Genomic DNA, 13,621 nt, shown 5'->3' on the forward strand with positions numbered 1-13,621 from the left:
TATTTTGAGAAAAGCTTTGCCCTAATTTAAGGTAAACAGGACCTCTACATTGGAACAGATACACTGAATAAGCTATATCATAAAACTAAGCTAGAAATAATGTTAGAAACTGATGCAAGCAGGAATATTAAAGAATAAAGTTTTTCTTCTGGTTTAGTTTTCTAATCTACTTTTCTACAATCTTAATTCTGCTTTTGCTACCAGACTTCATTAGTTGCTGACTTTACCCGTGTTTTTAACAGTAATTTCAATTGTAATTTCCTAAATTTCTTCCTTTCTACATGAAAAGCTTTCACAAGGTCAAATACTTTGGGAACAAATTCTAGAGATATTCAGCTGCAGCATTACATGCAAAAGGATACAAAATTTTTCAGCCAAGTTTATCCTCCTTCATGTTGAAAAGTGCAGAAGTGGAAATGTAGAAAAACAGATGGTTTGTGCAGTTAAGTACAAAAACAGGGTATCTACTTCACCTCAGAGCACTGTGCTGAAGAAGATTAATTTAATTCCACAGGACATGAACAGGAATATATATATATATGCATACATTAAATATATATATTTAATAGGCCAGCTATACTTAGGCTTTAAGGCGATATAGAGATACATACTGTATCTACAAGTCTTATTTGTGGATGGAGAAACTTCATGGGATGAGAATTTCTCGTCCCAGGAACATTAGCAGTATTTCTCTGAACAGGAGTAGCAAAGTGCTACAAGCAGGCCTACACTCAAGTCAGTTAACTTCCAACAACAAACTCTGCATATCCTTTTATAAGTCAGAGGAAAATTTTTCAAAAGACAAATTTACAGACAAGTCCAAACTTTATTTAAAACTACAATTTTGAACAATTTTAAAATTACTAAACAAGTCACAATAAAAAATAAAAAAGATTAAGACAGAAAAAGAACAGTGCAGCAAAACTGAATAAAAGAGGATTCAGTTCCAGCTGTTCAAACTGCCACAGGCAGAAGTTAGCATACCTATCCTAAAAGGCAGAGTGTCAAAAACTATTTTACATTTTTATACACTTTCAGAATTTGTGAAAGTAGTGATCTTCCATATGCATTTGTATACATGGAGTTTACATATGCAGGTATCTTCGGATCATTTTCACACACTCTGAGCTCCAAAAGTTTCTGTAAAATAAAAGCATACTTATTACTGTCTAGCAACTACTAGGCATTGAACACAGCTCTTGACCACACTTCATCTCCGACCACATTTCATCTCCATCTAAGTATCCATTATTTATTATTATACCCTTGATGAAATATTTGATCATCACTTCTCCTTCACAAGTACTTTGAGACACAGCCTACTTAAACAGCTACAGATATCCCACATACACAGACGAAGAACATCTTAGTTGCTAGCTACTGATTTTCTGTGACGAGGCATTCTTATCCAGACCATTTCTGCACCATGCACCTGTATTCACCAGACTGACATGACAGACTTCTGCTACCTTAGCTATGACAAACAAGAGTGATGATGGGCACTGCATGAAATGGAAGGGAAGATGTTTCTTCCATCACACTAATCTGGAAAATCCTATGCTGTCATTACAAATGCAGTAAAAAAATGTTTTCATCAGCTTAGACTGTTTAAAGAATTGGGACTAGCTACACTAGCAGAAACCTCCTACCATAAGAATACTCAGTTCACGCATTTACACACACACTTTCCATTAAAGAACTATAAGCCCAACAATGGAACAGAAGACTCTGATACCATAAATTGTCACAGCATCCGTATCACGTTACAAGAAAAACAATTTTGACATATATTGCCATGAAGTTTTTGGAGCTGCAGAAATAGTTTCATGAAAGCAACAATGGAAATCTTTATTACTGTCGCACACGCTAAAGAACGTTTTCTACCTCATGGCATGGTTTATATCAAAAATATTTTCTTTTCTCTTAAGAGATATTTTACTTTCCCAAAAAGTCTCTAGAGCTTCCCTATTACAAACACTGAGCAATCTGTCAGCAGATTTTATTAAGCATTCAGATACTAGCAATTAAATCAGATAATATTTTCTTTTCTCTTAAGAGATATTTTACTTTCCCAAAAAGTCTCTAGAGCTTCCCTATTACAAACACTGAGCAATCTGTCAGCAGATTTTATTAAGCATTCAGATACTAGCAATTAAATCAGATAATAGCAATTAAAATTTAAAATATTAAACCCAAGCTTATATAACAAAAAATAAAAATGCTTTTAATAAGTTTTAAAAACATGAAGTTACACTGTGCATTTTAAATGTTAATTTTTATGAGTTTTAGGCACAGAATCTAATGGAAATATACAGAAGGGACATGAAAGGCAAAACCCTGCATATCAATGCATTATTTGCCAATGCATGATCATATAAAAGGATATGCTTTCTGCACTACTGTGATTTCTTACTTCAGCCAATGATAACAAGATATGTAAATTCTAAGGCCATTTCAGAATGTTTTCCCAATATGTGGAGATGATTTAGAAAATAATCCTTACCTGGTTCTTTCAAAGTTTGGGCATCTCCTACTAATTCTTCATCTTGGGCTCTACCTCCATCCAGTAACTCGTCAGACAAACTGTTGGTTTGGGCCTCCGATGCTATTTTCTTCATTAAATCTGCCTTTGTAATGGATAAAGCAAAACTTAGAATTCTAGATAATTCTTACTGTTGTCTTGATGATAATCAAGACATTTAAAGCATGCACTTCTAAATAACAACAAAAACCAGCAAAGTACCTCTGAATAGACTGCAAGCTTAAGGGGCAAGTCTTCAACTTTCACAAAGTCATCCTCATCAGATTTTTGACTTATATTTCCAGAACCAGCTTCCTGTTAATAAAAATAGTGACATTTAGTGCCACTGTTTTATTTTCACTCCAAAACTAGAATTTTTAACATTTTAAGCAGTACATCAAAAAGAAATGCCCACATCAAATTTGCAGACGACAACTAAACGAGACTGGAAACAAGAAATAACACTGAAATAAATAAAAAAAAGCTTCTAATTTTTCTTAGATGTATCCCAACTGAATTATACATACATATTCATTCACTAATACAGGTGACTCTGTATCAGGACTGCCAGCCACGGAGCTTTCAGAACTTCCAGCAGATGACTTGTTTACTACACATGCTGTATCTAGCTTTTGAGTCTCATTTCCTGGTAACGATGAGCTTGTTTCTTCTGTTTTCACACTGGCTGTTATAAATGATTCTGGGGTGTTGACTGTTGAAGGTGGTGTGTTCTCCATGACATTGAGGTAATGAGGCAAAAGCGTAGCTTCATCTTGTTCACCTAAAACCATAAAACTTCATTTTAACTAGGTAGAAATGGTAAAAGATTGAGTGTATAAAAGACACAGATTATCTTTTTTTCCTTAAACAAATTATGATTCAAAGCTACAAATAAGCAATGAAAGTGAATTAGTCCCTCAGACCCACACAACTTATTGAAATAAAATATGAGTTATTTGTTCTTAAAGAGTGCCATACACTACGGTATCAGCAATTATCACAGGACAGTATCTGATTTAAAAACTTCTGACTTGATAAAGCATTTTTTATTTTTTAAAACCAACTCCAGAACTATAAGGCCTACTGTTAAATACACAATCTAGGTATAAGGAGATTCAGAACAATAAATCCCCTAACATTTTGACACATTCTTGTGTTGATGCTGAATCTATTCAAATTCTGCTTTTAGTCTATGAAAAAAGACAAAACCCAAAACCAGTATTTGCAACAGAAGAACACAGAAAAAGCAGGAGATCACAGCTAGAAATAACATCCATACCGGTTGGCTGTGTTTTGACACAGAAAATGATTACTCAGTTCTTAATCAGTTAGAACCCAGCATAAATCTTTAAAATATAAAATTATTTCAATTGCTAGTAAATGGCAGTAGCAGGAAAAAAACACGTACTAGACAAATCCAAACATCAGAATCCTGTAATAGACACACTATACAGCTACAATTGCCAGTGGCTTCAGCAATTACTTGAAATTCACTTAAGTGTTAAACATCAAAAACTGTAGCGCACCTACCTGTGTAAGATTATTTCAAGCTTCCTCTTTAAAAGATTTGCTGCATTTATGTCAACACAGATGTATTAAGTCAAATGACATGGTATCATGAGAAAAAACAGTCCAATAAACTCTTGCAAGTTTGATCATCTTCCTCTTAATTACATATATCACAGACACTGTCCCAGATAATTCTCACAGTATGCAATTCATATAGAATTGTTAATCTCTCAATTCATGCTGGTCTTACCTTTTACATTAGCAGATTCTTGTTTGGATGACATAGTATCGCTGCCTTTTGTTTTATTCACTTCTTGGTTTGGAGTCTATTGGAGAAGGTAAAAATGAATTAGAACAAGTTCTACTAACCAGTTTTGTAGCTTATTGCATAATTCAGTCTTCCTTGGTAATTAAAAACACATTGTACACTTGTTCAGTGTTTTTGTCTTAACTAGCATGAAATAAAAATATTAAGTTCTACTCTTGGAAACAGAATTCAATCAGTTGGTCAACCACACTTTAAGAAATTATTAATACTGATACATGTGTTTTATCTGAACTTTTTTTTTTTTTTTTTTGCTATAGTAGTTCCCAAATAAACCTTCTGGTTCCACTGGAAAGACCTACTGTTTTAGCTTTTAAGGCACAAAATGCTCTATAAATTGCCTAAACGTTAATAGCTTTGAGTAAACCAGAGTTTCAAAAGATTCAGAACTCCATTTTGTTAATTCTTTGCATGTCAGTAAATAAGTCTCCAGAACCAGGTCACACACAACCAGGTGTTTTTAAGGAAGCTAACAATAAAATGGCAATAACAGCCAAAAACATTTCACCATTGTTCTGGAAAAAATATTACATACCTTGTAAAAAGGAAAGACAAATCAAAGACATGTTAAAATACAAATGTCATTGTCTTCTGCAAATTAATGCCCAATAATTACCTTGATGTCAGCAAGCACAGAAGAAGAACAAGTTAACAATGTAAAACTTTTTTTTTTTTTGATAGTTTACCTTTCCTATTGCTTACGTTTCATCTCTCCAACAGCAGACTTAAACGTGTGTGTGTGTCCATCCGTTCTGGCATCAACTATGCCAGTAATACATTCAGGCAGGCAATGAGTAGTAAGCTTTTTTTTTTTATGTAGGTTTCATTGGTTTCATTTCATCTCTTGCATTGTTTCTCTACCTTTGTCAGTATGAAGTTTGCTACAATATATTTTTCTGAAAAGTTACGCACTGACTTAGCTTTCTTGTGCTGTGTTTACAACTTTGGTGATACCTGTTCATTTTCAGTTGCTGTTTCACTGCTCGCTTGTAGTGATGTCTGCACATCAACAGGTCCTTCCTCGAATTCTATTTCTTCATCTTCATTCTCATCTTCTCCACTGCCATAATTAGTCAGAGCTTGGGTTTCTGCTTTTGATAAGCCTAAACGTAAATCAACATAAAACCACCTTCATATTGGATTTACATATTAATATAACTTGCTGTATTTTCTCAGTAAAAACTCTTACTGATGCATCTGAAAGAGTAAGATGGCTGCAAAATCCAAATCCCTTTAGGGGATTTACTGCAGTCATCACTTACAACTCTAAGGTCAAAACATTCCTTTAAATTACAATCCAGTGATGACATACTTCCTAATATTCATATGCTCCACATGAGCCATATTATCAAAAAATACTACTGTGTTGGTGTGAAATATTTCACTGATTAAACAAATTGGTGTTAAGAATGTAAGTAGGGGAAACCAAGACATGAGTTGTTGGTGTTTCACAAACAGGACAGAAGTGATTAAAAAATATGCAAGATTATTAAAAAATATGAAAAATAAGCATATTCAAAAATCATTTAACTGAAAAGTTGCGTAGAATTTTAGCAGCTTTCACATTATTCAGCTCAAAGCTTGAGAAACTTCAAGTTTGAAGCAGGAAAGGCAACTTAGCAAGCTATGAATATGATTCCAACGTGCATCTACAAGATGCAGTAATTACAAAAAGCAAAAGCTCCTCTTATTGGATTGTTTAACCCTTGACAAGGTATTAGTAAATACCGTACTGGAAAACTGTCACTGGGAAAGACCTGACTAGAAAACCTTTGAAGGAAGGTGTTACAAAGCAGCACTTCATGAAATTTCTGTTGTAAAATTAGCTGGTCAAGACCATGGTGAAAGCACTGACTAATGAGCTATAAAAAGCACTTACTTATAGCCACTGGGGCACTTTCACTTTCTTCATCTTCCTCTTGGTCAGAAGCATCAGACCTAATACTTTCAGGAACTTCATTACCATCATACATTTCTGAGCCCTGTGCTGGTTTCACAGTTTCAGTCTCATCCTTGTCCTAGGAAAACATAGAATATTGTGCGATTTCATGTTTGTTTATCTACAGATTAAGTTATGGTTCCTGCAAAGAATCACCTTTTCCCCCCACATCAAAATCAAACACCTGCAGGCTAAAAGCTAATTTTTAAGAAGGACGTAAGGCCTTGAAATTAATTCTGCAAAGGTATTTCAGAAACAGAGCATCAGAACCTACTAAGATAGGTCACACACCATTCAGACATAGCCATAAAGGACACCATAACTGATTATATCATTATCTGAAAAGGTGACTTTCTAGCTTTAAGCATTTTTCCTTCAGTCAGGTACTTCATTAACATGAGAAGGTGAGAAACACTTGCATTGTTACTGTCTAGTGGTTTCTTTTCACTCCTAAATGACCTCTAGTAGATATTAGGAATATTCCCTAATATTTCTTTTAATTTCTTTGACAAGAGCTACTCAACAGTTCCTCTGCTAAATGATTTGCTAAATACCTTAAGTGAGAAATTTCTGCTCAGTCTATATGAACCCAAGATAAAGCCCTGAGTTTGACTCCAAATCTTGCAGGACTCTCCTACATGAAAGCAATCGAAACAAGCAATATATAGATTCCCACTTTTACTTCCTAAGCAGTATGACAGAAGCTCTAAACCCTAGAAGAAAGAACTGACTCTAGGCCTATACATATGCATATGACATATGTCGCTCTCTATAGGTACCTTAAAGGAGGCTGTAGAGAGGTGGGGGTTGGTCTATTCTCCCACGTGCCTGGTGACAGGACAAGGGGGAATGGGCTAAAGTTGCACCAGGGGAGGTTTAGGTTGGATGTTAGGAAGAACTTCTTTACTGAAAGGGTTGTTAGACATTGGAATGGACTGCCCAGGGAGGTGGTTGAGTCGCCATCCCTGGAGGTCTTTAAAAGACGTTTTAATGTAGCTCTTAGTGATATGGTTTAGTGTAGGACTTGTTAGTGTTAGGGCTGAGGTTGGACTAGATGATCTTGGAGGTCTCTTCCAACCTAGACGATTCTGTGATTCTGTGACATCTAGGAAAGCATTCAGCACTCTATTTTAGTGCATCACATATCTTATTCTTGGTCGGAAAAACCCAAACATTCCAACAAAAACCCAAAATTTTAAAAACAACTCCTCTACCCTAGCACAATGATTTTTAGTGGTTTTCAAAACAAACTTAAAGGAAAAAAAAAGGAAGATGATTTAGCTCCTAACGTTTAGTAACTCAGAGAGCACACAGAGCAACTCCAAAGATCTCAACTATGTGACCCAATGCAGAACATCTGTCTTCTCTTTAGGATGAAAAATAATTAATTGAATAACATTAAAAAAGAAAATGTCCATTACTAAAAATAGCTGAGCACCATCTCTATTTACTGCCCTTGTTACTTCATTTTTCAAGGAATGATTGCATTCTCAGTGCTTTGAGCCCCAGATCAAATCTGGTAATAAGATAACTGGATCTTTTTCCCCCCAAACATAGAAAATGAATATTAAAATGAAAAGAAAGTTCCTACGCTAAAGCAAATAAAGCATCACAAATTACTCCATTTCAGTCATGTAACATTCAACATGAACTTTGTTCTTTTTAGACTTCACATAAAAGTTCACCAGTAAATAAAAAAGTATCTTTAATGCTGTCTTTGTTGATCTGACCACACTTGCTGAAAGATAACTAGATACTGTTTTGTAAGAAATGCATCAGTGTTTACACTGACAATGGCTTTGCAGTACTAAATGGAATAAAAACTAGAACGACTAAGGAACCAATATCCAAGTTATGTTATTGAAGGCATATGATAACAGAGACTTACTGATGAAGACTTTTTTTTGTACTTATTTTCCAGACTGACAACTCAAATTATAAAAGGGAAATTATAATTTACTTTGATAAAGTAAATCACTGGAAATAACGTAGAAAAAAAAAAGCAAGATGTTTAATAAATTTATAAACACTAAGAAGTGGGCAGCTTACAGCTACTGGATTTATATGATAGCAAACAGTAAGCCTAAGTCATTTGTGAAATTATCTGGTGAATAAAGACAGTTCAGAAGCATAAACATACTTTGTCCTCATCGATATCTTCTGCAGATGAACAAACATCCACCTGGAGACCTTTTTTTGCCTAGAAGAAACACAAACTGTCTTCAATTCTACACTGAAATAACTTTGAAATACTGAACCAATCTAAGGCTTCGGGGAAGGCTGCCTGAAATGCAGTCTTCCCAAGAACTGCTATCTGGCTAACTGTGGTAAGCCATGGGGAATTCTATATTTTGAGACGCTTGCACAGATGTCTTCACAATTTTAGAGTTGCAAAATATTGCGAGAGGTATGCTAGACCTTTTTCTTTTAAAAAGCATGTGTACACAAGCTATTTCTCTAGACTGTTGTTGAATCTTACTTAACCTATAGAATTAGGTATGCCACCTCTAATCAAGAAAAAGAGCTGTGTTTTTCAGCACGGAATCTAAAACCATTTAGTTTACTTGACTCAAGACAGTCACAAAATAGAGTAAAATCTGTTGTGCCTGTATCAGGATCCTGGATCTGAAAGCTGTGAGAAGACTATATAGAGATATTTGCGTGATCTGTACAATATCCAGGACCTACCAGTTCTGGCTCACCTCAGGCCCCACTGAATCTGAACTTATGTCTCAGCAACAATGCAGACACTGACTTTAACCCAAATTCACTGACTTCCAGTAGATGAGAAGAAATGACAGATCTAAGTTGGCTCCATGCATTCTTATGGCATGGTATAAACCAACCCTTTATGTAAGAGGATCCAATGACCCATTTCAGATAACACAGGAAATCATATCCAAATCTCTCTCAATTCAGATCATCTCTTAGACTGTGGAGCCGCTTGTAAAGAAGCCAATTTCACACTAGCTATAGTATTGGCACATCTAAGTTGACGTATACTGAAATTAAGTTGATGCTATGGCTAAAACCAGGAGTTCATAGTTGAGGACAGATTCACAGTATCTTCTGTTGTCATTTTAAAGTATGAATGACTTCATGGATTTATTTAATTTTTGTATTTGTATTTCTAAAAGAAAGCTGAAAGGACCACACAAGAAGAAACACTGAGGTAGATACACAAGTTAAGAGTTATATGAACAAGACCTGTTTTAGCGTTTCTTTTGTAAACGGTTTGCATAACTAAAAAAGTTATGTTTGTAAAAACTGCAGGACTGCAATAGAAAAAAGTCACAAGACATCTTTAATACTGTAAAGGGTGACAAAAGCAACTAAAAACTGCATTGTTAGAGCAGAACATGCAGTACATTCTCACATATTTCCAAAGATATTTTTTTACCCTAATTCCAGGAAGCCATACATGGTACATATGCCAACAAGCCAACTGTTTGATGAATATCTAGCTATAATAGTGTTATAAAAAGATGGTGCCTGACTAAGCTACTGCAAGGAAAGCTGTAGGAATAGCTGAAGACATGAGGAACCAGGACACCTGTATGTCAAAATACTTTGACTACTTGATGGCTCCAGATATTAATACTATTTCATCACTCAGCTATTCTGCCTGATGTACACATATAGCCATTAAAATACATTTCCCATTTAGAAAGTCTACACAACTAGACATCTGTAGCAGAGAATCAATAAATTATGACCACACAGAAAAACCACACCACAACCACCACCCATATATACAACATATGAAACTAAGTTAATCAAACAAGTTTAGGAAATACAGACATCTATGAAACTTAGAAAAGCTAAATTAAAAAAAATAAATAAAACTAACCTCTTTAGCATAAGACTGTATCTCTTCAGTTGTTTCTATTTTTCTTTTACACCTCTGCTTTACAGAAATACTATTGCTGTCCAAGTCTTGCATGAGTTTAAAGAAGGCTAATTCATTAAATAACACCTCAGAAATCTCCACAAGAAGATCTTCTCCACAATCTTTTAGTTTTCTACCAGCAAATTTTGCCAGTGAATCCTATGAAGAGAAATAATACTTCAGTTTTTGAAACAAACTTTCAAACTTCAAAAGACTAAGTACCTGCCATATTCTTAACTCTAAAAATTAGTTAAGTATTAAAAATAAAATTACAAACTCTTATAAACAGGTTTAGTGTTTTAAACAGCTTTTATATAGAATCTCAATACCATAAAACAGAACTTATCAAATTACTGATTCAATCTTCACGCTTGTAGAAAAAAAAAAAACAGTAATTACTGATTTTCAGAAAATCACAAGGGCTATCACCAGAGTTGTAAAATACTCCTTTAGGGAATCTGGTTTTAACTGTTGCTGATTATCCAAATTGCAATATAGTATTGCAAAACAATATTGAAAAGCTACTAACCTGAAGTATACTACCGAGTTGCTTATGAAAGAACTTCACGAATTCTTTACTTTCATCATTCTGTTGTGTAAGAGTCAAGACCATACGTCTTACTGATGTCAGCAATTGAGAAGAGCATATTTCATCCATGTGTTCCTAAATATTAGGGGATGAGCTTAGTTACCACTAAAAAAAGTCAGCCCTCATCTCAAATACTGAAATTAATTTATTAAAAAAATGCACTCAAGGAATCATACTGCAGGAATAGATTGTTTAGGTTCTAGCTCCCTTCACAAACCAAACGAACACAATTATAGCAGCTACCATACTTCATTAATGACTGATCCACCATGACACACAAACTATCTCACTTATATGTCCAATACATACTAATGTACTGGATGTATGTATGTCATCTTTTAACATTTGTACAATTGTATTAGTTACTGTGTTACATGTGTATGAAAGCGTACGCTAAGATACCTACTGCTGTAAGCTTCTTTAAAATTGCAAACGAAACAGAAGCCCTCATGCACTGAGGTGGTGGCATGTCAATCATACAGAGTTTTTAAAATTGCAACTAATATCAACTAAGCACCTTATTACACAAACCTAAGCTTACATACCCGGCATATTATAAAAGGGAAGTTGAACTCAATGGAGATGACTTATGCATCTTACAACTTAACATTCTCTGCTCCTTAACCTTGCAAAGAATGAACTGTGATTATTTTTCCTTCTTTAAAGAATTACGTTTCTCTTCTGTATAGATAGAAGTTCACAGGTTCTCAAGAACTTTAAAGATAGTTGTAAGCATGAAGAATTAATGTTAATCAACAACAGCTATTTTTCAAAAAATATCTCAAGTTACATCGTATGTAGCAGTTTGGTTAGAATTTTTAGTTTTTCTGAGCAAATACTTCAGAAATACATTTCCAAACATTTCTATATGACTGAGTCAGCTCCAAACAAAGAAATCCCTGTTCTTGAAACCGAAGTCCACCAACCTTACGCAATCTAGAAACTTTACCATTTCTTTTTCCCATTAAAAGCTCCACAGAATCTTTCCGTGGAGTATTTAATCCTTACTTCATTCTCAGCAATATCTGCAACTTAGTACATATTGGCAGCTGTTGCTAAGATGTGAGTTACCCATTTTAAATAAAGTGGAAATTTGAAAGATATCTGATGGTAAACATATCTTAATAATAACTTAAAGTTATTTACAAACTCATTACAAACTAAATCCATTATTTTGGATCTACTCTTCAAGTACTGAAACACATTCACACATGTTCAACAAAGTGCAAGCAAAGAAGTTTGCTTTAGAACCGTAAAAAAGTATTATATTTGAAATCTACTTTTATTATCTTAAACACGGAAAGGCTATCACTTTTTCTATTAATTCAATATAAACAATATTCTTCTATGCAAGTGTAGAGCTTGTCTTATTCTCCTAACTCTTCAGACATTTCTGAAAAGAATTCTTACCTTCAGAAAAGGAATGACCTCTTTCATAATGGCTTTAATCTGCCGGTCAAGCTGCTGAGTATCTATGCGAGGACATGGAACAGCAGAAGCTTCACTTGACTGTGGTGCAGAAAGACACTCACTGGTGCTTGGACCTTGTTAAAATAGAGTGCATGTCTAAGTCATTCAACATTACTATTTGAGAAATATCATTTTCAAAGATATACATTTTCTTCTTTTAAAGTAAATCAAGAATTTGCTTAAGTACATTAAGATTCTATGAAGCTTTGCTAAGTTTTCAATATAAACGAAGAGGAAAGCAAGTCAGCCAATTAAATTATTCTTGATATTTAGAATAATTATTTTCTAAAACTAAGCAAAATATGTACATATGTGCATACCTTCTAATTTAGCAGCAGTAGCACCCTGAAAATTACTAGAGCAGCCCTCAGAGTCAAGGGTACTTTCAGCTTCAATTTTCATACGCTCATATTCCCTCATCCTAGCCAAAGCTTGATCTAAGTGAATCACTGTGTTGCCTATATTTAGAATAAAAACACCTTTTAATCTAAATAAAGTTTTCAATGGATAGACAAGTAAACAGATATAAATTAGTTCAAAGCCATAGGTTTTAAAGTTTACACATAATTGCAGTTGTTATAATGTTTTTTTTACATACACTTTGATCAACTCAAAGTGTTTCAGAAGTGGCTAATTGCTCAAAGTTTTGTAATAAAAAACACGTAGTTACATACTATATCAAAAAAGAAGTGCACTACATAAGAGTGCACGATTGCAGGCATTTTTGGAGAGCACGTGAAGGAATAATACTTGCGAGGTTGTAAATCACATCATTCTTACCCAAGTCATCAGTGGCAAAGGGTTCAAAATGAGAAGATGTAGACATAGTACTCCCATTGTCTGCATCATTTGGTTCACAGTCTTGGCATGCTTCTGTAGGGAAGTTCTTGTCAAAAGTTTCCTAAAAAACATCGATCAGCTGAATACAGAGCAGAACTGCACCATGCTCTCACAGATGTGAGAAGCACTGAGCAATTCTTTTCAGCCACATGCTGTGGTATTAAGGATTATCACCAAGTTGCCTAACTGGTTTATATCCTGAAAGCAAGATTTTTGCTCCAGTCAGGTAATTCTAGCATGTCTTTTTTTCTTCTCCAAATAGTTAACTATAAACACATAAGAAGCTAAGCAGAGGCATCAGTAGTTTCTTAAATACAAAAATTCAAAAACTGTTTGAGAACCTTGTGATCAGTACTCACCTGACCTTATTCACAGGAGGGTGGGTATTATCTGTTTTTGAGCATCAGTATCACATTTATTCCCTTCATATCCCCTTTATGTTCTGTTCCTCCCTATCATATCACTAATTTCCAGTGTAAAGAATCCTTCCATGTTTAATCACTTCTGCATGAAGCTTCTCTTGCATACCTTCATTCACA

The 13,621-nt window shown here is 34.5% G+C and overlaps 1 protein-coding gene across 11 annotated transcripts in view; it reads right to left on the reverse strand.

The window, feature by feature from the left end:
- Positions 1 to 806: 806 nt before the first annotated feature.
- PCM1 (pericentriolar material 1) overlaps positions 807 to 13,621 on the reverse strand; it is a 42,598-nt gene continuing 29,783 nt past the window's right edge. For 7 of the 11 annotated variants that reach the window (XM_066996771.1, XM_066996772.1, XM_066996770.1 and 4 more), the window contains 13 exons: positions 13,023 to 13,143; positions 12,563 to 12,700; positions 12,183 to 12,316; positions 10,713 to 10,847; positions 10,145 to 10,342; positions 8,435 to 8,494; positions 6,235 to 6,373; positions 5,310 to 5,458; positions 4,281 to 4,356; positions 3,049 to 3,302; positions 2,744 to 2,836; positions 2,504 to 2,627; positions 807 to 1,140 (listed from right to left, as the gene is read on the reverse strand). In XM_066996771.1, the coding sequence (XP_066852872.1) occupies positions 1,115 to 1,140; positions 2,504 to 2,627; positions 2,744 to 2,836; positions 3,049 to 3,302; positions 4,281 to 4,356; positions 5,310 to 5,458; positions 6,235 to 6,373; positions 8,435 to 8,494; positions 10,145 to 10,342; positions 10,713 to 10,847; positions 12,183 to 12,316; positions 12,563 to 12,700; positions 13,023 to 13,143 (1,647 nt within the window). In that variant the 3' untranslated portion in view covers positions 807 to 1,114. The remainder of the gene's footprint in view (positions 1,141 to 2,503; positions 2,628 to 2,743; positions 2,837 to 3,048; positions 3,303 to 4,280; positions 4,357 to 5,309; positions 5,459 to 6,234; positions 6,374 to 8,434; positions 8,495 to 10,144; positions 10,343 to 10,712; positions 10,848 to 12,182; positions 12,317 to 12,562; positions 12,701 to 13,022; positions 13,144 to 13,621) is intronic. The other 4 variants (XM_066996775.1, XM_066996776.1, XM_013179884.3 and 1 more) reach the window with 2 other exon arrangements.

The sequence above is a fragment of the Anser cygnoides genome, chromosome 4 (genome assembly GCF_040182565.1).
Source record: "Anser cygnoides isolate HZ-2024a breed goose chromosome 4, Taihu_goose_T2T_genome, whole genome shotgun sequence".
Classification (NCBI taxonomy): domain Eukaryota; kingdom Metazoa; phylum Chordata; class Aves; order Anseriformes; family Anatidae; genus Anser; species Anser cygnoides.